Source organism: Mirounga leonina, unplaced genomic scaffold (genome assembly GCF_011800145.1).
Source record: "Mirounga leonina isolate KUSES-001 unplaced genomic scaffold, KU_Mleo_1.0 Mir_357, whole genome shotgun sequence".
In the NCBI taxonomy this organism is placed as follows: domain Eukaryota; kingdom Metazoa; phylum Chordata; class Mammalia; order Carnivora; family Phocidae; genus Mirounga; species Mirounga leonina.
The window spans coordinates 4,931,651-4,959,150 of NW_023270702.1; the positions used below are offsets into that span (position 1 = coordinate 4,931,651).

At 37.9% G+C, this 27,500-nt stretch overlaps 1 protein-coding gene across 3 annotated transcripts in view; it reads right to left on the reverse strand.

Moving 5' to 3' along the window:
* The window catches only part of PPA2 (inorganic pyrophosphatase 2), an 81,752-nt gene that overhangs the window by 53,014 nt on the left and 1,238 nt on the right, over positions 1-27,500 (reverse strand). For 2 of the 3 annotated variants that reach the window (XR_004683744.1, XM_035030213.1), the window contains exons 2-5: positions 12,677-12,741; positions 10,784-10,828; positions 5,444-5,497; positions 3,625-3,744 (exon numbers count right to left, since the gene is read on the reverse strand). Coding sequence is in view for 2 of the 3 variants with exons in the window: in XM_035030213.1 (XP_034886104.1) it covers positions 3,625-3,744; positions 5,444-5,497; positions 10,784-10,828; positions 12,677-12,741 (284 nt within the window). In the remaining variant the exon portion in view is untranslated. The remainder of the gene's footprint in view (positions 1-3,624; positions 3,745-5,443; positions 5,498-10,783; positions 10,829-12,676; positions 12,742-27,500) is intronic. The other variant, XM_035030215.1, reaches the window with a different exon arrangement.

Consider the following 27,500-nt stretch of genomic DNA (forward strand, 5'->3'; position numbering starts at 1 on the left):
TAATCCACTATACAAGGAAATATAACTGGGGGAGAGGAAAGAAAATTTTTGCTTAGGCCAAACCCAAACTTTGGGGAAGGCATTACTGCTAGTGAGGGAAAAGTTATTAAGGTTTAACAGTCTAGACAGCTAAAGATCTGAAATAATGACAGCACACGGATGAATCACGAGCCGAGGAAGAGAGACTGCTACTTAAGCAATCCTCTGCTGCTTAATGTTCTTCCAAGCACGGTTGGCTTGGTAACTATTCTGAACAAATGTCCCTCTGTTACAGGACAAATCATAAGAAAACAGCAAAATCTAATACCCACACACACATATGAAACAAGTGTAATACACACAATGCATTCATTCCCCAAATACTTGTTAATCACCTAATGCCGTGCCCGGTACTAAGGTAGGCAGTTAGTTGGAAGACGTCAATGAACAATAAAGACAGAATCCCTGTCCTCCTGGAGTCTGCATCCTAGCTGGAAAAAATTAACAATAAACATAATAAGTAACTAAATTATAGAACATGTTAGAAGTTGGTAGGTTCTATAAAAAAGGGGAAAAAATAAAGTAGGGAAGCAGGAGGCAGAGTTAAAATTCTAAAGGATTTTCAGAGCAGGCATCATGAAGAAGGTGATTTATGACCAAACATAATTTAAGGACGTAAGCCATGTGCATTTCTGGCAAAACCTGTTCCAAGCTGGAGGACATGTAAAGATGAAGACCTGCGGCCTGAGTGTACCTGGAGAACAAGAGGAATCGTGAGAAGGCCAGTGTGGAAGTGAGGGAGCAGAAGAAGGATGAGAAGCTAGAGATGAAATAAAAAATATAAACGGGACCAGGAGCTGGCTATCATTTTAACAGACTCATTCTGTCTTGATAGTGACAATGAAGCGAAAAGATATTAGGTACAATTATCCTTTCCCATAAACAACTGGCCTAATTTCAATTTTTCATAAACATTAATCAGTTCACTTATTGTTTGGTAAATAACTTCTATGCAATCTAGTGTATTCTTTTGCTGAAGACTAACACACACACTTTAAAAAGATGGTAAAGATCTCTGGTTAAAAATGGCAGAGAGACTACAGGTCTATTTCCTCCTCCTCACATCCATTCTAGCCACTGGTCTTTCTGTTACTCAAACACTAGGCCTACTTCCACCTCGGGACCCTCACACTTCCTGTTTCTTGTTGGACTCCCCCAGAAGTGCATGGTACTTGTCCCCTCACTTCCTGAAGGTCTTCACTCAAATAACCCCTTCTCACAGAGGTCTTCTCCTTATCAAAATTGCAATATTCCCAATATATCCTAGTCCCATTCCCTGCTTTACTGTTCTCCAACACACTTACCACCATTTGACACACTATACATTTTATTACCCTTTTTTTTGTCGGGTCACTCTGTCCAGAATAAAAGACCCAGAAGGATTTTTGTCATTCTTATCACTACTTTACCTCCAGTATTACAACATTGCCTGGCAAACATCAGGCACTGATATAGTATGTACTGAAGGAACAGCTCTGTGATGCCTTGGTATAGAAACAAGGGAAATTAGAAACACTAAAGAAGTCACTGTGGTGGAATGGAAGCAAGGAAACACAATGGCTACAAAAGGAGGTTAGAACAGGAAGCAGAGACCAGATTAGTCAGGGTTAAGGAGCCATGCTAAGAATATTATATTCTGGGGCATCTGGGTGGCTCAATCAGTTAAGCATCTGCCTTCGGCTCAGATCATGATCCCAGGGTTCTGGGATCGAGCCCCACATCAGACTCCCTGTTCAGCGGGGAGTCTGTTTCTCCCTCTTCCCCACCCCTCGCTTGCACGCTCTCGCTCTCTCAAATAAATAAAATCTAAAAAAAGAATATTATATTTTAGCCTTTTGAAAATAGGAAAGAGGTTCTCATATGAGCAAAACATTAGTAGATTTAAGTCTTAAAATGCTATTTTGGATGCTAGATGGTTATTAAATTTCAGTAGGCAATAGTTCAGGATGAATTAAGAGACTGCTAGAGTCTACAGTAAAACTACTATACCTAACAGACTACTATAATAGTAGGTAGGGGCACCCTGAAAATTCAAACACATCCAGAGGAGTACAAAAATTTGTCAGGACTTTAGATAGAAAAACTACAAAAGCTCAGAATTAGTAGATGAATTAGTAAACTTATCATGCTCCATGGTAACCAGTGGTTTAGTTGTTGATAACCCCCTCTAAATTCCTTCAGAGGGAAGACCATATAATAAAAGTACCAGTAGCTATAATAATGTGATCATTATCCTCTTGGCACTCTTCTAAGATCACTGTGCAATAATTCATTTAACTTCAACATGACCATATGCACTAGGTACTTTATCATCTCTATTTAACAGAGGAAGAAACTGAGGCACAGAAGGACAAAGCAACTTACCCAAGGTCACATTACTAGTAAGTGCCATCTGCTCCAAAACCCACATTCTCAGTCACTTACTATGCTGCCTTGATTTTAATGTATGTATATCATTTTTCTTTGTATACCCAACACCTATACACTGCCTAGCATAAAAATCCTTAATAAATGTTTCATGAAATAAACAAATACATGAACTTTAGTTTATCCCCTGCCTACTCTACTTTATATGTCCCTGTTTTGTCTTTCTCCAATCCAACTGCTTCTTCGGCCTTCCCCTCATCCATACATCCTCTCCTACAAACAGTATCCCATAAGCTTAAAAAAATTGTTTTTTACCCTCTTACTGCTAGGTCAAACAGAATGTCTACTTAGGCACCTGGGGAGTCAGACACCTGCCTTCATTATTTCAACAGACATTCTCATTCTTAGTACATCATTTTAGAAGTGTTTGTTTTAACCAAGAATGTATCCATGTGGGTGGTCTAAATGCATCAAAGGCAGGCTGACCCCTTAGAAAACAATTTTCTTTCTTCTTTTCCTGTAAATATTTATTCTACATGGGCAGCTGTTTTTTTTTTTTTTTCAGTGGGATAAAGCCAGACTCCTTTTTCTCAGTTATCTCCCCAAAAGCATTTTGGAATTTCATGCAAAATATTAAAATTAATAAATAAAATAAAATATAAAACTTAAATATCCCGACAGATGGTCTAATATGATGGCTTTTATAATCATTAAAGACAGATGCTTCTCTATGTCTCCTAAACCTAGACTTTTGATTCTGCATACTCTGAGTTTTACTCACTAAATAATCCGGAAGGAGATACCATTTCCCAGGGGTGAGGAAACATGAGAAGAAAACAAAAAGGGATAAGATAGGATGCTATCATACATGAATATATACAAAAACGTAACTTGTCACATTCAAAGAAATGACTGAAGGTAAAGCAGGTAAAACATTTTTCACTGACTCTTAACTGCCAAGCCCAGAAAAAGAAATGTGTTCAAATGCCAAATATAAGCGTTCTATATGCTTAACTCCAAGAACTTGAGTACAGATATATATATAGTTTGAAAAAAATTTATTGCTACAATAAAACTCCACATTAAAAAATTTTAAATTTACAAATCTCTCAAACTGACATGCCCTCAGAACCAATTTAAATTCAAATAGTTCACAGGATTTACAAGGCAATTTTTTCAGAAGACAGAGAAGTTTTACCATTATAACAAAAATGTTACCTGTGGGAGGGCACCATAATTCCAGATATAACCCTTGTGAGGAAAGATATTCGCCACATAGCGTAGCTTGCCATCCTTTGTATCTTGTTTAATGGGATTCAATGGCTCCTTTGTGGCAATCTAAGTAGATCATGGAAAAAAGGGGAGAGGAGGATGAGCAATGATTAATCCTATATTCAAACTGTATATTTTAAATCTGTCTGCTATTATCGGGCTAAATATTTATATTCCAACTTACTGATCAAAGATACTTTAAAATAAATTAAGCTCTTATTTCTACTTTACAGTATTGTGTAAGAAAAAATGTCTGAAAACATGGGATTATATATTTAGGTACTCTATTATATATGCACTCGTTTCTAACACAAATAATAGAATGACTGAAATAGCAAAAGGATAAAGATTAACCTACTTGCTTTTTGAGACTAATTTGGGTGTCTTACCATCAACCTTATGATAGTAAGTTTAACTTAAAAGATTTTCACCGAGTCATTTCATTTCAGTTACCTTTCTATCAAATATACTCAGACTACCTTGCAAAAAAAAAAAAAAAAAAACCTATCCCATAAAGTATAACTGAAGCCATTTTTGAATGAATAAACACTGCTTAAATTAGGTAGACTCTCACAGATTCTTGATTCTATACCTAACTGAGATAGAAAGTAGCCAGAATGCTGAAATATTCTGAAGGAAGACCAAAAAAAGAATCTATTTTTTATACTTTTCCCTATTAAAATATTAACCAAAACATGCTACTAGGACCTGGTGAAATTACTGGCAATTCTCTAAATACAGATTCTGAAAAAAATAAAAAAATAAAAAAATAAAATAAATAAATATAAATTCTGAAAAACATACATCTATATAACAATCCTTAATTAAAATACTTGAGGGGTGTCCTGGGTGGCTCAGTCAGTTAAATGCCCAGCTCTTGATTTTCGCTCAGGTCATGATCTCAGTATCCTAAGACTGAGCCCCGCGAGGAGTCTGCTTGAGATTCTCTCCTCTCCCTCTGCCCTTCATTCCGCCTGCACGTGCTCTCTTGCGTGCATGTATGTGGGTGCTTGCATGTTCTCTCTCTCAAATAAATACATAAATAAGATCTTTTAAAAAAAATAAAATACTTGAAATAATACTTGCCATCACACCCAAAGCTATAGGACAAGACTTAAATAACTAAAGAAACTAAGTACCATAAACTAAATTTCACTCAGAACTATAAGGAATCTTACCTAACTGAAGATGGAACAATAAAATTCTGAAGGGCAAAAGCGAAGTTCCTGATAGGCTCATGTCTCAAGGAAAAGATAAAAAAAAAAGGTAACCAGGGGAACAGCAGATGCCCTCAGATACAGCACTTACAAATCAAGAGTTGGCCAGGAAAATGCTTTCATTTCTGGTAGAGTAAAATCTAAAGTACAGGTTAGTGCTCAGAAACTAAACTTGCCATCAGTCCCAAATAAATATGTTTCAATTATATCTGTGAACAAAATACATCTCAGAATCTGTTTAAATAAACCTTGAAAATGTTTGTTCTTTTCAAAGACAGAGGAGTCAAAGAAAATTAAATAAATATGTGTATAACAAACCAGAGAGACAAAAATGGAAAACACTCTTTTTTAAAGTGTAAATTCAGCCTTGAATAATATTTTGCTATTTGAGAACTAGATTCGAAGTTCACAAAAATGTTTTCAATTGTTTTTACCATAAAGAAGTTTGTCGACCATCCCAAGTTCAAAATATTGCCAAACAACTTGAAACAAAGTTTTTATATCATTAATTATAATTTCCACTTGATGGTAAAAGAATATATCCATACCTCCATTTTAGCATTTGTCCACCGAGGTACTTCTACAACCATATTAAACAAATTCTGCAGTTAAAAAAAAAAAAAAGAGGTAATTTTGAAAATTTTACCTATCTTTCATCATTTATCTTTTGTGCAAGAATGCTGTAGTTTCTTTCCCCACAAAAACGTGGGGAGACTACATCTTACATCTGCATATGCCTTAAATTTCTTCTGAAAAATTAGAGAAGTTATCTACACCACAGCAGGATTTAAACCATCATGTCACATGAACACTACTGCACTGATAGAAGTTGCTATATTTCACCTTCACAGTGTAGTGACAGAACTAGAATGGAGTCAGGTAACTTGTTTCAATTTTTATTTTCCAACTAAAACAACAGAAGTGAGAGACAGGGTCCATCATGTAAGCTAAAGTCTCATTTTTCCAACCTGTAAAGTAAGTGTAATAATCTGTCCTACTCACTACACAAGGTTGTAATAAAGATCAATTATATAATTTAAATGAAAATACACAAAAAATTATGAAGTAAAATATTTTGAAAATCACAAAGCAATATTTGAAGACAAGTTATTATGATCATAATGTAAAATTAAGGCGTTTGGCATAGGTAAGTATCAAGTTTAAAAAGAGTCAGACTGATGCCTTTCTACACTTAGCTTATCTAAGATTTCTGATTCCCTAAAGTTACAAAAGGACCACTGCTTTTTTTTTTTTTTTTATCATTTTTGAACTTTGCAGAGTATTTAAAGCAAAAGAGACTCTAGGTCAATGGTGAGTAAAAATAATTGTCTACAGTACTTAGGAATACAAGTCTATAATTTCCTGTAGTTTAGGCCTTACAAAGAGGAAGTCTCAAGGTTAAAGTTGACTTGCATGCCACTTGGATATCAGTAACTAACAACTTACCATCGGAAAGTAATGGTTTAAAACAGGGCTACACCAAGTGTGGTCAAGAATCAGAGCTAATCTGCAAGTTCACTGCTACTGGTTCATTTAGAAACATTTATAGCAATTTGATGGAGTCATTTTTAGGTGTACTGAACCTTGAATTACACTTCCCTAATAATTCATTTTTATTGTATTTTTAAAAGTATCAGTTCACAATAGATCAGAAATAAACCAAAAAACGAATCCTTTAGCACAGATCATCTGAGAAAGCAGTGATTAAATACACTTATTCTCAATTGTGCTATGCATCAAAATCACAAGAGCGTTAGTCAATTAAAAAAAAAAAGGTTTCCTAGAGCCCACCTCCCACATATTTGAATTCAATAGTTTTAGGATGGAGCCAGGGCACTGCTTATTTTTAAAAGCTCTGTAAGCAATTTTAATATGCAGCCAGAGTTGCAAACCTCTGGCTTACAACACTGCTAAACAATATCTGGGGGCTTAGTGAAACATGTATGCTATTAATTCAAAGAATGCCATTTACACAATTAAATATAAATATAAATTGAGCCACAAAAGTAATGATGGTTGTTAAGTTTTTCTAGTTAAGACTAAAGTTTACCAATGACAGAAATGCATATCCATGACTAAATAAAGAACAAAGCCAAGAATGAGTTCTCAACAATTGCTCCTTAGAAGTATATCTCATACCTATCTTAGAAACCTTATACACAGTCTTGCTGTTACGTTTCATTTTCTATGCTCTTTTATGAGGTACCCCGGCACCTGCTTAAATATGTCTCAAGTAGCTGTTAAAAAGAAAAACCTAAGTAAATGGCAGATGTTCACATAATTTATTCATCCCTGAAAGCCTGGCTATAAGAGAACAAATGCATACAGATGAATCCCCAGAGGTGACAGAGAAGACCAGGCTAGTCACAACTGTTTTACACAATGACACCCACCAAAACCACTCACAGAGACTTGAAATAGGCCAAAAGAACAAAAGATAAGGTTTGAATTTTAAGCCTGCAAACCATCTCTCCTTCATCACTTGTTCCTGATCTCTGAAGAGCCAATCTCCAGCCTGCTTTTCTTCTCTCCAGCTAAAATGCATATTACCTGTAATTTTTTAAAGCCAATGTTAGTCTGGTTCTCCTAAGATTACTGTTAATTATAAATCAGTAATGGTCTGCTAAAATTTACTGGAAAATCACAAAGATACGAGGGGACACATTTCAAGTGAGAAAGCTGGGTACGAGCAAGAACCATTTACCTCCTCCTTCAGGGGTTTTCTTTCTCTCCACTTTTCCCTTCTATTTTTATTGCAAAAACCAAAAAGAAAAACTCATTAAGATATGAAAAAAGTCAGTAAATTTTATATACTTTGGGAAAAAATGGGAGGAAATCACCCTTCTTTCCTCTAACTCTTAAAAGATCAAATAAATTTTGGACAGCAAAGGCAACAAAAGCAAAAATAAACAAGCTAAACCATCAAACTAAAACCTTCTGCACAGCAAAGGGAACAATTAACAACATAAAAAGGTAACCTATAAATGGGAAAAAATATTTGTAAGTCATATATCTGACAAGGATAAATATCCAAAGCACAAAGAACTCATGCAACTCAACAGAAAAAAAAAAAAAAAAAAAATCTGATTAAGAAATGGACAGAGGGGGCCCCTGGGCGGCTCAGTCAGTTAAGTGACTGACTTGGTTTCTGCTCAGGTCATGATCTCAAGGGTCCTGAGATTGAGCATGGCGGCAGGCTCTGCACTCAGCAGGGATTCTGCTTGGGACTCTCTCCCTCTGCCCCTCCCACCATTTATGTGAGCACATGCATGCACGCTCTCTTTAGCTCTCTCAGATAATCTTTTTTTTTTTTTTTTAAAGATTTTATTTATTTGACAGAGAGAGAGACAGTGAGAGCAGGAACACAAGCAGGGGGAGTGGGAGAGGGAGAAGCAGGCTTCCCACTGAGCAGGGAGCCCGATGTAGGGCTGATCCCAGCACCCTGGGATTATGCCTAAGCTGAAGGCAGACGCTTAACAACTGAGCCACCCAGGCGCCCCTCAAATAAGTAATCTTTAAAAAAAAAATGGGCAGAGGAACTGGATGGATGGTTTTCCAAGAGACACAGTCAAAAGGTACATGAAAAGGTGCTCAACATCACAATTACCAGAGAAATGCAAATCAAACCACAATGAGGTTATCACCTCACACCTGCTGGAATGGTTGTCATCATCAAAAGACAAGAAATAACAAGTGTTGGTGAGAATGTGAAAAAAGGGGAATGCTTGTGCATAGTGGGTGGGAATGTAAATTGCTGCAGTCACTACAGAAAACAGAATTGCAGTTTTTCAAAAAAAGAAAAACAAAGCTATCATATAATCCAGCAATCCTACTTCTGGATATTTATCCAAAGAAAATGAGGGGCGCCTGGGTGGCTCAGGAGGTTAAACATCTGCCTTTGGCTCAGGTCATGATCCTGGGGTGCTGGGATGGAGCCCCACATTCCTCTCCCTGCTCGGCAGGAAGCCTGCTTCTCCCTCTCCCTCTGCCTGCCACTCCCCCTGCTTGTGCTCTCCTGCTCTCTGTCAAATAAATAAATAAAATCTTTAAAAAAAAAAAAAAAGACAATGAAAACAGGACGTTGAAGAGATATCTGCACTCTCATGGTCATTGCAGCATTATTCACAATAGCCAAGATACAGAAACAATCTAAATGTCCGTCAATGGATGAAAAGATAAAGAAGATATGCTTCATATATACAATGGAATATTATTCAGCCATGAGAAAGAAGGAAACCTGCCATTTGTGACAACATGAGTGGACTGTTAGGGCATTATTCTCATTGAAATAAGCCAGAGAAAGATAAATACTGCATTGTACCACTTTTATCTGGAAGGAAGGGAGGGAGGGAGGGAGGGAGGAAGGAAGGAAGGAAGGAAGGAAAGAAAGAAAAAAAGAACGACCGAGAGAGAGAGAGAGAGAGAGAGAAGGAACGAACTCACAGAAACAGAGAGTAGAAAAGCTGTTGCCAAGGGCTTGGGGTTGGAAAAAATGGGAGAGAATTATATATAAATAAACACATAAGCTATAGACTCAAATCAGGCAGTCTCTGACATATGAACCATGTTCTAAGAACTAAATTTTAAGTTGGCTGTATGGATTCAGAATACATTTTTCCTGCCAAAAAAAAAAAAAAAAACTACTTCCAGGTTAATACACAAAGTCTCCATGAACCTATAAAGCCTCGAAGCCCTCAATATCTATTCACCCCCATCTAAGGCAGTGGTTCTCAAACTTCAGTGTGTAGAGGATGCCCTGAAACACTTGTTAAATATGTGGACTAACCAGTCCCCATCAAGCAGATTCTGATTTAGTAGATATGGAATAAGCCCTGGAATCTGAAATTTTAACAAGTGTTCTATGTTATTCCAACATAGACAGTTTAAGGACCATTTTAACAGACACCAATTTAAGAAAATACAATATGGATGGCAGGCAAAGCTGGTAGGGATTAAACAGCACTCGCAGCTATTTCTGGAAGTAGATTCAAAGGCTGGGGTCCTAAGTTTTAGTTGGAGTAGAGAAAAAAATGGAAATAAGGTTAACGGGAAAAGAAGGCTGAGGAAGGTGGCAGGAAAAACTGGCATCAGCAAGATAAAAAGGCATCAACAGCATGAGATGGGATGGCAGGCATCAATCAAATGTTCAGGTCCTAAGTCAAGAACTATTAAAGGTTTGACAGTCACATATTTAAAAAATATATTTAGAACACATTTATTTTAGCATATAGTTGGTGTAACTTTGTTTCTCCTCTATCCCCAAAAGACTTGTTCCTGAATTCTAAAACAGCCTCTCAAACCACCTTTTCCCTTAAAATAAAAAAATGATAAACTGACCAATTCTCATAAAGTACCTTTACTTTAGACTATCTACCATGATAAATAACTTGCAACTAAAATCTGGGTTCATTTCCTGATTCTCTCTGGCTCTTCACTTATAAAATGAAATGGTAAGGAGGTTCCTAGAGTAGTCAGATTCATAAACAGAAAGTAGAACAGTAGTTACCAGGGGTTGGGCAGAGCAGGGAATGGAGAGTTTGTGTTTACTGGGTAGTTTCAGTTTGGGAAGATGAAGAAGTTCTGGCGATGAATGGTGGTGATGGCTGCACAAGTGAAAGTATAATTAAACTGAACTGCACACTTTAAAAACTGTGCAATAAATGGTAAATTTTATTTTCGGTATATTTTACCACAAGAAAAAAAAGTGAAACAGTAAGATCATCCCTAGCTTCCTTAAACAGGTACTAGAAGAAAAAAAAAAACAGAGAATGCACACAAAAACCTTGTAGGGGGGAAAACCTTAGAAGCATTTTACAAACACAAACTATAATCAAGGTCTTGAATGGACAACAGAAGTGACTCACAAAAATAAAAACCTTTAGATATACCTCATATTCATCATTTCGTGCTCTCTTTGTAGGAATGCCATTTTCCTATAAAAGAAAAGATGGTATTTGTAATTTTAATATTTCAGCAAAGAATACAGCTGCATTGCAAAGCAGTGAAAGTAAGCCTACTACAGAGACATTCCACTACAGAGGCTGCCCAGAAACCTGATTCAACAAAGAACCTACCAAATGCCCAGTTCCTTTTCTCTCAGCATTTGCATCCCCAGTGCCTGAGCATTAAAGTGTTTCATAAAATAAATTATCAGAAAAGCTAAATCTCTTTCAAGTATATTTTCCTAGTTTTTATAAAACAATCAAAGGCTCTGTTTGGTCTTTAAGGAAAGACTATCAGTTTCCAGTGATTACACTTAAAACAGTCATTTCATTATTGAAATGAAACTCTAGGGAGTGTGACTAACAAGCCATGAAAGTACTCAGCTGCACCTCCTGCCTGTGAATTCCACCAAGGTGTGATTACTACGCCTCCATCAAGCACTTCCAAATTAAAACAGAGTATGTGATGGGTTGGGAAGAAAAATTATGCCATTCACAAATGCTCACACTTCTATGTAACTTTTACACACCAAAAAAACCACTACTGAAGGAAAAAATACCACATCCCAAAGTACAAGGTGCAACCATTATGGCTGAGGATGGGGGAAGCCTATCCACACAACCACTGTGTGTACCAATCTCTACATGCCCAGAATTCACTGGCTTATCCTGTTGTTATTTTGCCCCGCCCCACTCTCAACTTTGCCTAACCCCAATCTCACATTCCCCAAACCCCATTCTCTTTAGGCAGAATATCATGCCCACTGGGATGCTTCTAGTCCACTCTTTGCTCCAGCTCCACCCTTACCTACTCCATGATTCCCCAAAATATTAATATTACTATTATGCTAAGTAAACAGATTTTGTTATGGTACACCCCCACATGAAGAAGCACCGACCAACCCCTCCTTCTTTCATTACCCTATTCTAGTTTTATAGCACTTAACATTATTGATTGACTTGTTTTCTGGTTGTCTGTCTCCTCCAGTTGAGTGTGAACGAGCTCTCACAGCTATCTAATTCACCACTGCAACCCTAGTGCCTGGAATGCTGTCTAGCTCATAATGCTGCAATGACTATTTATTGAAAGAATAAATTAATTAATAAATGAATAAGTGAATGCATGCACTTTTGGCCAAAAGTGAGGTGAGGTGTTAGGAGACATGAGATACTCGGGTTGGACTGTTCATTGGCCAAAACAAAACAAAACACATGGGGGGAACACACACACACACAGTAAAACGAGAGTTCTTTCTGCTCTGTCTTTGGCTTCCCTCTCTCTCCAGATTATATGCCCTCCTGTCCTGTAGCTAAATACTACTTAGAATTAATGAGTTGGAAGGATTACAGAAGAGCAATTAAGAATGCAACCTCTGCAGTCAGAGCACCTAAATTCATATCCCACCTCCCACCTCAGAGAACAGATCTGTGACCATGGGCAAAGCACTGAACCTCATTAACAAAGTAAGTGTAATAACACTAGCCCTAGCCGTACTCAGAAAATGCAAGTCAAGCTCTGAGCACAGTGTCTGGATAAGCACCATGAGCATTCAATAAATCTTCACTATTATTTTCCCTGTTTGCCATCATATTGACAGTCCAGTCCTCTGAAGGGCTGGAAGCAGCACAAATCCCACCTCAGTGTTTCATAATCTTCCTCCTGGAAGGATCCTATTCTTATACTAATTCTAATTCATGAAGGAGGCTTACAATCCTGTTATGACAACTCTGTTGTCCTTCTTGACTTCCAACCTCATTCTTTCCTTGAGATGTTTCCAAAAAGCATTTTGTGATATTAGAAGTATATATATCCACCCCCAAAGCAAGTTAAAACAATACCTCTGTTGAGTCCACCTTCAGAGGAATATCATGAAAGGGGGAAATGTAGTGACCAGCTACATTCTCTGCAAAGAAAAAAACAAAAACAAAATAAAAATACAGAATTAAAACATTAGAATATCCCGTTCTTTAGAACAATTATATCCTTATCCACTTTTAAACTTTTTAAAAAAGTGTTTAAAGATTTTTCAAATTAACCTTAACTCTGAATTTAAAGTTTAATTCAACTTTTAAAATTTGCCCCAATATGATGACCAAAGAGAATACATACCAAATAAACCGTATTTTGGTTTGCCGAAATACTTTACAGTTGACCCTTGAACAGCGTAAGTTTGAACTTCATGGGTCTACTTATACACGGATTTTTTTTTAGATACAATACAGTACTGTAAATGTATTTTCTCTCCCTTATGATTTTTTTGTTTTTTGTTTTTTTAAGAGTTTATTTATTTGACAGAGAGAGAGAGAGAAGGAACACAAGCAGGGGGAGTGGGAGAGGAAGAAGCAGGCTTCCCGCTGAGCAGGGAGCCCAATGCAGGGCTCAATCCCAGGACCCTGGGATCATGACCTGATCCCAAGGCAGACGCTTAACAACTAAGCCACCCAGGCGCCCCATCCCTTATGATTTTCTTAATAACATTTTCTTTTCTCTAGTTTACTTAATTGTAAGAAGACAGTACATAATACATATAACACACAAAAATGCATGTTAATTGACTGTTTATGCTATTGGTAAGACTCTTGGGTCAACATAAGCTATTAGCAGTTAAGTTTTTAAGGAGTCAGAAGTTGTACACAGATCTTCGACTGTGTGGTGGGCAGGTGCCCCTAACCCTGCCTTGTTCAAGGATCAAGTGGACTTACCTCTGTAGCTTAAAATATCCAAAGCAGAAAAAAGTCTGAAATTGACACTCACCCAAGTATGAAAAATCTCACTTTTGAAAAGAGATTCAGGGGCGCCTGGGTGGCTCAGTTGGTTAAACGACTGCCTTCGGCTCAGGTCATGATCCTGGAGTCCTGGGATCGAGTCCCGCATCGGGCTCCCTGCTCGGCGGGGAGCCTGCTTCTCCCTCTGACCCTTCCCCCTCTCATGTGCTCTCTCATTCTCTCTCTCTCAAATAAATAAATAAAAATCTTTAAATAAAAAAAAAAGAGATTCATTAATAAGTGATTGGATTAAAAGTGATGTCAATTTCCCTAGGAGAAACCTAGCAAGAGAATTCCCAATTTCTGCCTACAATTCACATGAACAAAGATTTAAATGTTCTACCCAATTAAAAGAAAAGAAATAAATCATTGGTTCCCACTCAGTGATAAGGATGCTTATATTAGGGTAAGCTTAAAACAAAAAGGGACTTTAATAATAGAAACTATCTTATCTTCATTGCATACTGAAATGCATATTTTAAATACTTTTAAAAGTATATTATTTAAGGGATGCCTGGGTGGCTCAGTCGGTTAAGCGTCTGCCTTCGGCTCAGGTCATGATCTCAGGGTCCTGGGATCGAGTCCCACATTGGGCTGCCTGCTCGGCGAGGAGCCTGCTTCTCCCTCTGCCTGCCACTCCCCCTGCTTGTGCTTCCTCTCTCTCTCCCTAATAAATAAATAAAATCTTAAAAAAAAAAAAAAGTATATTATTTAAATAAAATACAACTTAATATGCACTTTTATTGGAACGCATCTATTTCCAAAAGCTGGGCTTAATAGAGCCATAAAATTTTTTCAGTTTATAATTTCCTAAGTCAGGGTATGTTTTATGTCTGGCCTGCTACCTCTTTGGCATAATTTTCAGATTTAGACTTTAAAAATATTTTAACAAAATAAAACATGGACTGGCTGACAGCCCAATAGCAATGAGTACACGCAGCACCCAAATTTTGGTTTTCAAATACCATTCTCCAATAAAAAAGAACTAGAGCTTCTTAAAGAAGGGGCTGATTCTAAGGCTGGGACAAAGAATATACAAGATAAACCTGATGGATCCTGTAGTACCAACAATCAACCAAGTGCTGAAAGAAACAAAAGGCTGACGATATGTGAAAAGGAAATGCAGCCAATCTGTAAGAGCCCCCAAAGGCCAAAGCTGGAACAAACTGAGCAACAGATAATAGACTATTTGATTATAAACCAAAGGATAAAATAAATATACATGAGACCACACTAATACAAATGATTGTGTAAATAAATAAATGAGAGAGAAGAGACAAACCCTCCTTATAGAAAAATTCCAGGCAATAAGGCAATATCTATAGACGTCCCCCTCCAAGAAGTAAAGCTTACTGTGGTGCTCCTGAGTGTAGACTGGACTTAGTGCTCACTTCCAAAGAACACAACACAGAAAGGGAAAAACAGTAGCATTACAGTAGAGAAGCTTGGCAAACAGAACCCTTAGCCAAGTGATCAGGGTTAACATCACCAGTGAAAAGTCATGTTGATAACCACGTACCTCCTGATACATTGTGATGAGAAAGGTACTTCACTTCTGTTGTATTTTTCCCCCAAACCCATAACCCAGTCTCATCACAAGAAAGACAGCAGACACATCCAAACTGAGGAACATTCTACACAATACCTAACCAACACTCTTCAAAAGTCTCAAGCTCATAAAACAAACAAGGAAATACTGAGAAATTGTGAGACTGGAGGACAGTAAGGAAATAAAACGACTAAGTGCCATGTGGTACCTTGAACTGGATCCTGGAACAGAAAAATGACACTAGTGGACAAACTAGTGATTCCCAAATAAAATCAGGAGTTAATAGTAGGTACCAATGTTGGTTTCTTAGTTTTAACAAACGTACATTGGTAATGAGAGATGTTAACATTAGGGGAAGTTTGGTAAGAGATATATTGGAATTCTGTACTATCTTTGCAACTTTGCCAAATCTAAAATTATTTCAAAATACAGTTTATTTAAACAAACAAAAACAAGCCATGCTTCAGCCCACTAAAATTAGAAGCAGGTAACTTAACAATGGCCCTCACTTCACCAAAATAGTGTTTCTTCTTCTCATGTTGTGTAGGTTTCCTTAGCACTTATTACTAAAGTTCTCCAAGGAAGTTTTTGTTGTTTGCTTTTGTTTGTTCTGCTATACTCTCCACTGGGTCCCCAGCATCCAGGAAGTACCTAGCATTTAGTAGGCATTCAATAAATATATCTCTATTACTATTTCATTTTTCCCTCCAAGCAGTTCATGAAATTTTTCTTTTCCCACTTTAGCAACAAGGTAACTCCTGAAGGACCCATTCACAGGGTAGGATAAAGAAGAGAAAGAGCACACAAGTGGCAAAGTATATACAATCTTGCTATGATCTACAAAGTTCTTTTTCATTACTTTTTTAAAAAATGCACCTTTAAAAAAAACCTTTGGCATACCATTCAAATTCTCTGCCTGAATTTAAAATCATCTAGGAGCAACACAAGAACAAAATTATCAGTTTGTTGCATGATTATTTACTTTTCTATAAGTAATACAGATACTTAAATGGGTAACATTTATTTTCTATTAAGATATGGCAGTGGGACTGGGTATTTACCCCAAAGATACAAAAGCAGGGATCCGAAAGGGTACGTGCACCCCGATGTTTATAGCAACAATGTCCACAATAGCCAAACTGTGGAAAGAGCCAAGATGTCCATCGACAGATGAATGGATAAAGATGATGTGGTATATATATACAATGGAATATTATGTAGCCATCAAAAGGAATGAGATCTTGCCATTTGCAACGACGTGGATGGAACTGGAGGGTATTATGTTGAGCGAAGTAAGTCAAACAGAGAAAGACATGTATCATATGATCTCACTGATATGAGGAATTCTTAATCGCAGGAAACAAACTGAGGGTTGCTGGAGTGGTGGTGGGTAGGAGGGATGGGGTGACTGGATGATAGACACTGGGGAGGGTATGTGCTCTGGTAAGGGCTGTGAATTGTGCAAGACTGTTGAATCTCAGATCTGTACCTCTGAAACAATGCAATATATGTTAAGAAAAAAAAAGAAGAAGAAGAAGAAGGTAGCAGGAGGGGAAGGATGAAGGGGGGGAAATCGGAGGGGTAGACGAACCATGAGAGACGAGGGACTCTGAAAAACAAACTGAGGGTTCTAGAGGGGAGGGGGGTGGGAGGATGGGTTAGCCTGGTGATGGGTATTGAGGAGGGCACATTCTGCATGGAGCACTGGGTGTTATGCACAAACAATGAATCATGGAACACTACATCTAAAACTAATGATGTAATGTATGGTGATTAACATAAGAATTAAAAAAAGATAAAAAAAAAAGATATGGCAGTGGGAATTGAAAATGATATAGCCACTTTGGAAAATAGTTTGGCATTTTCTTATAAAGTTAAACATTTGACCCAGAAATCCTACTGTTAAGTATTTGACCAAGAGAAATGAAAACTAATGTTTACAGGAAAACTTCTAAGTGAATGTTTATAGGTGGCTTTATTCAAAATCACCAAAAACTGGAAGCGAACTAAATGTACAAATAGTAAATGGATAAATGAACTCTGCTACACCCATATAATGGTATTTTGCTCAATGATATACTAGTACCCAATAAAAAAGAATGAACTATTGATACACAACAAAATGGATAAATCTAAAATGTATCATGCCAAGTGAAAAAAGCTAGACTCAAACAATTCCATTTGGATGACATTCTGGAAAAGGCAAAACTACATGCATAAGAAGTAGATCAGTGACTGCCAAGAGTTGAGGGTAGAGGGTGAAGGTGACTTGAGAGACCACATGGAAACTGTTTAGGAGTGATGGATTGTTCTGTGTCTTGATCACGATGGTGTTTAAACAAATCTATATTCTATCAAAACTCAGAACTGTTCATAAAAAAGGACTGAATTTTACCGTATATCATTTTAAAAATAAATATGAAGCAAAAAAAAAATAGGTTAAGAAAAATATGTATTAAAGTATAAATGTCAGCTCTTGTTCCAATGAACAGTCACCAATCTGTGATTCTTTTCTCAGCTTTAAGTCACAAAGACAAGGTAGTTTTGAGAAAAATACAATCCTTTGGAAGTTTATGTCAATTATTACATTTGGGACCTATCACGGTGATGGGAATTAACAATAATCTCAGCTCTAAGAATTCAGGTAACCGAGTAAACCAGGGAACTTCGTTATTACAATTATGAAGTATAGGAAATTTGACAGAATAGTTAGGCTGCCTCTGTAATTAAGAATAAGTGATACTTCTAACACATTGATTTGGTGTTAAATTTCTCTAAAGCTCCAATGTTCTTGTTAACTGGAGACAAGCCCCAACAAACTCAGTAAGATTAGGATGAAAGCATATTACTCAAGCCTGAGGAAAAAATGGGACCAGCCTAAGCTGTGATCACTAAAAGCTAAAGATTTATGAAGTGTGCTGAGGCAGCTATCTCTTTAAATCAGGATCTAAACATGATATTCAAAGACTATGGTAATGCCAATACATGGGTTTAAGTTGTTATCTAACTGGCATCTTGGAAAGTAAAAGGAGTATTACTGAGTGAATGGTCTGACTCAGATAACTACTACCTACTAGAAACCATCTGGATCACAAAATTGTATAGATAAAAATGTACTAATGAAGAAAAAAGAATAGAAAGGATTATATCTGCAACAGTAAAAATAAAATATGGCTTTAGATGTCAGATGATGAAAATGCTTTGATGGGCAATATACCAAAAACTCACACAGAGCAATGAATACAGAGACCAAGAGCCTGACTTCTAGTTACTGAGCTTGATAAAGTCACTCAATTTCTCTGAAACTTAATTTTCTCATTTTTTTTCCATTAGCATTATGTAATTTAGTTTGTAAAAGGTAATGCAGTAGATGCCGGAATACAAAAGTGCTAAAAAGTGAGCTATGGCCACAGCCCAGACAGGGCATGCACTACATCATCCACATCAGCATCATCCAGTAAGTACAAAGGCAAAGGAGTCCTCTTGGCATAATCAGAAAGCTAATCATTGACCTAATGCAGAAAGGATGAGAACCCATTAAGTTTTCTAGGGTCAGCGCTATTAGTAATGCCAGCATGCTCCATATAAAGAGTGTTAAGACTCTCCAAAGGTAGATGTAAAGATAGGTGCTATTTACCCTGATCCTCTGCAAAATGAAAAGGGTAATGTGCATTTTACATACGAGTCACAGAGAGATGTGGTATATGCGGCAAGCTCTGGGGCAACATGTACCGCTCTATGAAGAGGACAGAGCTGAAGCACACGGTATAGACAGCCCTTTCTCAGAGCCTCAGAATAAATTGGTAATAAATCCTGATCAGAACTTCATTATTCGAAGCTCAGACTGCTCGTGTCTTTAGATTTGAAACCAAGTTGTTAAGCGACTGCCTTCGGCTCAGGTCATGATCCTGGAGTCCCGGGATCGAGTCCCGCGTCGGGCTCCCTGCTCGGCAGGGAGTCTGCTTCTCCCTCTGACCCTCCTCCCTCTCATGCTCTCTGTCTCTCATTCTCTCTGTCTCAAATAAATAAATAAAAAATCTTTAAAAAAATAATAATAAATAAATTAAATTAAATAAAATACCTGTTTTGCTGTTTAAACAAAGCAATTTATGTACATGGTTAAAAAACCTGTATCAGTCTCCACCTCTCTCCAATCCAGATCCACTGTCAGCAAAATTTTTCACCTCTTTAACTTACTTGAAGTCTAGTGATTATCTACATCTCTCCAAATAATGTATTTGTATGATTAGTTTTTACCTTATCAATTTTAGAAATTATCTATACTGATTCCAATTCTAAGAGATAAGTTTAGTTCATCTGACCCCCAACCTATTCCTCTTAAATTCTCTACTGACCAATCTTAACACTTTATAGCTTTATTCCTTGTTCCACCAAACATATAGTATTTGACCGTACTAACTGGCTTTTTACTTCAGTCCCCTCATACTTCTCTCTCCTACTTTTTATCTTTTGCACTTTTATTTTTTCATTTCAAGGTTGATAAATGTTCTATAATCACACTGAATTTTCTATACTCTTCCTATTAGTATAGTTCCAAAATTTTTCTAAGGATAGGAAAAACTTGGTTTGTTAAACAGGTCTCTGGACCTCCCAACCTAGGGAATCAGAATCTTAAGAGAAATCTGGGTATCTGGATTTTTAGCAAGGACCCACAAATACTTCTTACACTGAAGTAAGTTTGAGAAGCATTGTCTATGTATTGATTTTTGGCCAAGTATAATGTTATAATTAAATTTCTTCTCCTGTTCAGCTTCTGTTTTGATTTGTGCTTCTAATCATGTTTCTTCCATTGTCAGTCATAATCATATCTATAAATTATTCAAATGCCTCACAGATTCCACAAAGACTATGGAATTCTCTCTACACACAAACAGCTCCCTTTGGAAATCTCTATCCTCTTGCTGCAACATGGACAGGATGATTTTCTGGCATCCTAAGACTTTGCTTCTTTGGTCTCCAGCTCAAATCTGTTTTCTGGATCCCCTGCATTCATCTTTTTTGGTTTACTTACTCGTTTTGCAGGAGCATATCCCTAACTTGTATTCTGTAAGAAAGGATGCATATGAGGTAAATTTCCCAAGTCCTTAAATGTCTGAAATGTCCTTATTTGGTCTTCACCCTAGATTGATGGTTGCCTGGGTAAATTCTGGGAGGAAAGTTATTTTCTCTCAGAATCTTGAAGGCTTTAAGTATTCTTTTGTGCTCATAAGTCAAATACCAGTTTGATTCTCATTCCTTTAAGGTGACCTGTTCTCCCTCCCTCCCCTGCCCTGTGCCCCAAGACTTTCAGGATCTTCTTTATAAAAGCCTCAGTTTTCTGAGATTTTGCAATATGTCTGGGACTCAGAACACTACGGTCCTTAAATTCTTAGCTCTCTTCTACGATCTCTTTGATAATTACCTCTCCATTCCTTCTGGCACTCATGTTAGTCAAATATTGGACTTCCTAGATTAAACCTCCATGTCTCCTCTACCTCATTTTTCTATCTCTTTGACATCTTTTTCTACTTTCTGTAGATTTCTTTACCTTATATTCTAACTTTTCTGGTAGGTTTCTTTACCTTACATTCTACCTTATATTCTAACTTTTCTGTATTAGTTTTCCAGGACTGCCATAACAAATGATCACACACCTGGTGGCTTAAAACAACAGATCACCATTTGTCTCACTACACCTTCTACTGAGTTCTTCGTCTTTACAATTGCAGTATTTTAATATGCCTGTGATTATGTTCTCTTCACAGCTTCCTCTTCCTTTTTAATGGATACAAGAGTTTCTAAAATCTCAGAGGACACTCACTGGACTTTTTAAAAGTCAAATTCTCTTCTACTTCCTTTTTTCTATTTAATTTATAAGATTTCCTTAAATTCATTCATTCGATATTTACTGAACACGTAAGTCTTGGGTATACAAATTCCCTGTTCTTATGGAATTTATATTCTAGTGGGGGGGCAGGTATAGAAGCAATGAATATGAGTATGTTCTTACTATATTGGGTACAATAAGCGCCATAAAGGAAAAGAAATGAGAGCAAGAAAGGAATGAATAAGGGAAGAGATAAAATTCAAATGGAAAGGTCAGGGAAGATCTCACTGATAGGTAACACTTCAGCACAGACCTAAATAAAGTGAGGAAGCAGATCAAGCAGATGTCTAGGGAGGAACAGTGCAAGGAGACCAGGATGGATGGAACACACTGATCAAAAGGAAGAGTGGCAGGTGACAAATTCAGGGAGGAAGTCCAGTATTAGTCACACAGGACCTTGTATACTGTGGTGAATATTTGAAATTTATTTTGAGCGAAATGAAAAGCCACTGGAGTTTGGAGCAGAGCCTGGACGTGATCTGACTTACATTTTAAAGGATCAAGGTGACTTCTGTGTAGAAAGCAGACTACAGGGGGATCAGGATGGCAGCAGGGGGGAGAATCAGGAGGCTACTACAATTGGTCAGGTGGAAGATGGATAAAGTGGCAAGGGTGGAAGTGGAGAGAAGTAACTGTCTTCTGGATACACTTCAAAGGCACAGCTGAAGGGAGAAACTACTGAATTAGAAGTGGGGTTAAGAGTAACAAAGGCACCAAGAATGATTGTTGAGTTACTGGTTACAGATGTGAGGACAGAAAGAAAGAACTGAGTGGGCAGAGGAATCCGGAGGTCTGTACATGGTAACCTTGAGATATCTCTGAGACATTTAGGTGGGAAGAGAGAATATGTTTACTGGATGTGTCAATCTCGAGTTCAAGAAGAGATTCAGGCTGGGGGCACCTGGGTAGCTCAGTCGGTTAAGCATCTGCCTTCAGCTCAGGTCATGATCCCAGGGTCCTGGGATTGAGCCCCACACTGGGCTCCCCGCTAAGCGTCTGCCTTCGGCTCAGGTCATGATCCCAGGGTCCTGGGATCAAGCCCCACACTGGGCTCCCTGCTCAGCGGGACGCCTGCTTCTCCCTCTCCCACTCCCCCTGCTTGTGTTCCTTCTCTCGCTGTCTCTGTCAGATAAATAAAATCTTTATTAAAAAAAAAAAGAGAGAGAGAGAGAGAGATTCAGGCTGTTGCAAATCTGGGAGGCACAGATGGTATCTAAAGCCACGGGGCTGAACCGGATCACCTCGAGCAACAGCTACAGTCAGCAAACTTTGGCCCATGGCCTGTTTTTATTTGTGTAAATAAAGTTTTCTTGGAACAAATCCATATTCATACTTTTACTCTCTCTGGTTACTTCTGTGCTACAAAGGCGGAGTTAAGTAGTTGTGGCAGAGACCCTACGGCCTGCAAAGCCTACTATTTACTATCGGGGCCCTTTACGGGAAACATGAGCCAACCCTAGCCCTGGAGAGAGAACAGACAGAGATGTGGGCTAAGTACTGAGCCCTGGGGCATTTCAAAAGTTCAGAGATCCAAGGGTCCAGCAAAGGAGACTGCTGGAGAAGCCATCAAAATCAAAAAGAGTGTTGTCCCAGAGACAAAAAGAAAAAAAAAAAAGTTTCAAGGAAGACAAAAGATCAACTGTGAAGAGTTCTGGTGATAATTCACATAAGAACTTAAAACTGATCATTATATTTGTCACAAGCAAGTCACCTTTTGACAAGAGTTTGGTAGAGTAGCAGCAATAGCAGTAGGAGGGAAAGCCTGACTGAAGGTGATCTTTGACAATTTGGTTGATATTTAAGAGTAAGAGCCTAGAAAGACTGATGTGTGCACAGGAAAGGCTTGTTGAAGGGTCAGCTTCCCGTGGAGACACAGGGGTAAGACGTTGGCTGTTACACTGGGGGCTTCCTAAGTGAGAATGCAGAGGGCTCTGCTGGGGCAGCAACACCAGCGGGTTGTTCTACGTCCCTCCACTTTCTTCAATTTCTGTAGAAGAAACCAACCAGCCCATTCCACCAGCCCCAAGCCTCCATGATAAACATCTGTGTGCTATTCCATAATAAAACTTACATCAACCCCCCTGTGTAAGCTCCACTTCCCGCTCTCCCCCTCTCTCCCACTGAACATCATCAGCACACCCACAACCACTCTGAGGTGCTGCACAGCAGTTTGGCTTCTCTTTATTCTACTCACCCCTCAGCACATACACTTACACGCTGGGACTTCCTCCAAGCTGTTTCATCAATAACCATACCTCCGATTGTTTTTATGTTCTATAAATATTTTGAAATCTCCAGCTCTGATGGGTCCTCCTTATTTGTTGTTTTAGGATTCTCCTTTTCTATTCGCTTACTATCACTGTAATAGGATATTCACTAGGAGGCAGATCAGACAAACAACTGTAGTCACCCTGCCATTTTGTCTCAGTATTTCGCTTTGTCAAAAATAATAAACTAATGAATTGTTTCAGGCCCATCAATATATACTGGACATGGCCAAACTGTGTCAAAACTTTCCCTTCGACTAGACTGAAATGAGATTTTATTCTATTATTTTGTCAATTACCTACGTTTTTCTCTCATAACAGCAAACTGTATTAGGACCAAAGTTTATTAATGGTATTAGCAAGTGAGAAAGTTGAATGGAGTACAAAACCTGTATTTGATAATATGTGTATACACCAAATAGCTACCTGTATGCCAACTACCATCATACTATTACATATTATTACTAAAACCATTTATAGAGATTCTTACTGGAAGCTTTAGCAATGACAAACACCAAATACAAGTAATTTTTCAATATTCACACAATAGCCATTATGTTCTATATGACCTCTATATAATTCAAATTCTATGATATAAGCCAACTTAAAAAAAGGTTACAGGAACTCATATATTTAAGACTCAAACACATATTGTGTGGATTATTCACAGGAAATTTTATTAAGTCCAAATGTATGGTAGAGTCAATGACACATCCCATCACCTACTCCTCAAATGATATCCTATGAATGATAAAACAAATTCATTGTTAAAGAACTGTGATTCATTTTTATTCTAAATAAAAGCAACATGAATTACCTACAGCACAGTGACTCCAAGTGAATCAGTCACCCGTCCCATAGTAACAAAATGCAAACTATGAAAAGCAAAGCTTCTACTCATCTTTGAGAAAACATAAAAAAACAAAAATAATGATTTGTGTGTGTGTGAGAGAGAGAGAGTGCAAGCAGGGGAAAGGGCAGAGGGACAGAGAGACAATCTTAAGCAGGGCTCCATCTCAAGACCCTGAGATCATGACCTGAGCGAGTATCAATGATATCAAAAGTCAGAGGCTCAAACCACTGAGCCACCCAGGTGCCCCATGAATTTTCAAGTTATTAACAAAACAAACAAGGAAATGCAGGCTATCCAAGGAATATTGACTTGCAGTGCTGTCTTTGGTCCCACATAAACAAGTCTAACTTCATTATGATCTCACAATCAAAAGACTGCAGAGCAATATCCATTAAAACTAAGACCTAGGGGGGCGCCTGGATGGCTCAGTTGGTTGAGCCTCTGACTCCTAATTTCGGCTCGGGTCATGATCTCAGGGTTGTGAGGCTGAGCCCTGCCTGGGGCTCCTCACTCAGCAGGGAATCTGCTTCTCCCGTTATTTTCTCCCTTCACAGAATATGACAAGAATTTTGGTCTTATGTCTTGAAGTCAAAAAGAAAAAAGATATAACATATATTAAATATTTACCATGTGCCATGTGTGACACACTGATAACCTTACACACCTGATCTCATTTAACTGCCACAGCAATTCTGTAATATCATTAGTACTATCCCTATTTTGCAGATGGGGAAACTGAGCTGAGGGATGTCAACTGATGCCCAAGACAGTCAAGCTAGGCCTACAATCTAAGTGTTTTGACTACTAGTCTAGAACTGTTTCTTTGACACACTTGCTTTTGGAAGTTTCAGAAATTACCTCACCCAGTGCTTCCCCAGCTGAATTCCATGAAACGCTAGAGTCACTACGATGTTAACCAATGTTCTGAGAAATAAGGGCTCTGGGGTTCAGCAGTTTTGGACAAGTTACTTTATATCAGAATTTCCCAGAACTTTAATATGCACACTGTGACTCTCCAAGAAGGTAATAAAATGGGAAGTGTTCTGCTCATTTATGAAACCATGAAGCACTTTGTTTAAAGAAAACCTAATAATATACTGTGGTATGTTTGTGTTCAACTCAGCACAGTTTGGAAATGACCATCTATTCCCATCTCCTCTTTCCATGGTTTAATAAAATTGAGATACAGGTAAGTTAAATGACTCAGTCAAGGCCACAGAGAAAGTTAATAAAGGGCCAGGGCTGATACCAAGAACTGATGATTCCTGCCAGGATGTTCTTTCCCCTATATCATCCCATCTCACTTCAGTACTGTTTCTACAAAGTCTAACACTAACTAAAAGGAAAAAAAATATTAAACCTATTATTCTGATTCTTTTGAACAGCAGTACAGAGAAACTATTTACAGAAATGAAGCTCAAAAATGGTCCACCTCCCAGTGCAGTAGTATTTTAGAGAACTAGGATATATTTGGAAATGTGGGAAATGATTTCACTGTAATAATGCTGAAGAACACTTTTCAGCCAAGTAGTGTTACACTCATGTTTTTCTTTGAAGTGACGTACAACTACACGCTAGTACTGCATTAGACACTGCCAACCCTCAAAATATCCAATTTGAGACCATCTTTATAAGAAGCAATTTGTTCACTGTTTTCCTCCTTCTCCTTACCCTAAAGGGGCTTCCTTTCATTTTGTCCTACCCTTGCCAGCAAGCAGTAAACAGTGCTGGGCCAAGGATGCCACCTGGCGTTTTAGATCAGGAACTGTTTAACCTGACATACCTTCCACTCAGTATCTCACCACCTAGCCCCTCTCCCAAACCACACTCTTCCAATTCTTGCCCATTTACCTCAGTAAAACCTTTTCTCTTCTTTTTTATCATTTATCCTAACTCAGTGGGAAAAAAGACATTTTTGGCATTCTAGTTATAGAAAAATCGTTGAGTCTGAATATACTTGTAGCTAAAGAAAGAAACCACAGCGTAAGGCCAATATAGCCTTGGAAGTACCTTATAGAGGCCCTGTCCCAGTACAGAACGTTAAAATATCTACTGTTTATCCAATGCCTTCAAGGAAGATCAGCACCAAGGACCTTGAAGATCACTGCTGGGTCAACTGTATTATATCACAGCTAAAAAAACGCCCTGTAAGAAATGAAGGAATCAGGCGCCTGGGTGGCTCAGATGGTTAAGCGTCTGCCTTCGGCTCAGGTCATGATCCCAGGGTCCTGGGATCGAGTCCCACATCTGGCTCCCTGCTCAGCGGGGAGCCTGCTTCTCCCTCTGACCCTCTCCCCTCTCATGCTGTTTCTCTCTCGCTCGCTCTCTAAAAAATAAATAAAATCTTAAAAAAAAAAAAAAAATGAAGGAATCACCTGCCCAAATAACACACAGTGAGAGCACAGGGCAGAGTCAGGATGAAGGCCTAGGAGTCCATTTCAAAGCCTACGCTCTGTCAACTATCCCATATGCCCCAGGCTCCTTGAGACTGTTTTTTCTCAGTTAACATTCAAGTAAAATATTTTTCAGTGTTTTTATATCTTTCCTTAATTACCTATACTGACATTATGACTCTCTTGAGAGCAGGGCCCATAACTAAAATCTCCTCAGTGCCATGGCTAACTGTTTCTAGCACACTTCATAAATATTTATTGACTTTCTTGGTCTATTACTACTGTACTTACAGCAAATCCAGAATATTTTCATCATGTTATGCGTTTAGACAAGCTTTTATCTGCTCAAAAACCTAACTGCCATTTAACACTCTATAGAAAACTGTGCCCCAAATCATCACATCATACATGACCTTTTGGAACACAATCCAAATTTGGCTTCTTGTTAAGGGTTCCTCTCCACCTGATGAGTCTTGACTAAACAAAGATATGCAGCATAGAGGAAAAACAAACAAAAAAAAGCAACCAATTTTGAAGAATATGGATATTTTAATATCAGTTGCATCATAACCCAAAAACTAGACTAACTCCGTTTTCTCTCCCATAAAATACTCTTCGACGCTAAGTTCACGTAAGATACGTGTAAATATTTTATAAATTACAGATATCAATAATGAATACAGGTATTATTTATAATAATTTATATTGTAGACTGTCTGACTAATCACTTTATATACACTTTATCATGAAATTCTTACAGCCCTGTTCTACGGCTAAGAAAAAAACAGGGCGTAGCAGGTTAAGAAACTCATCCGGGGTCACGGAGCTAAGAGCTGAAAAATCCAGGATTCGAACTTAAATCTGAAAGTTTCCAAAGCCAGTGCTCTTTTTTTTTTTTTTAAAGATTTTATTTATTTATTTGAGAGAGAGAATGAGACAGAGAGCACG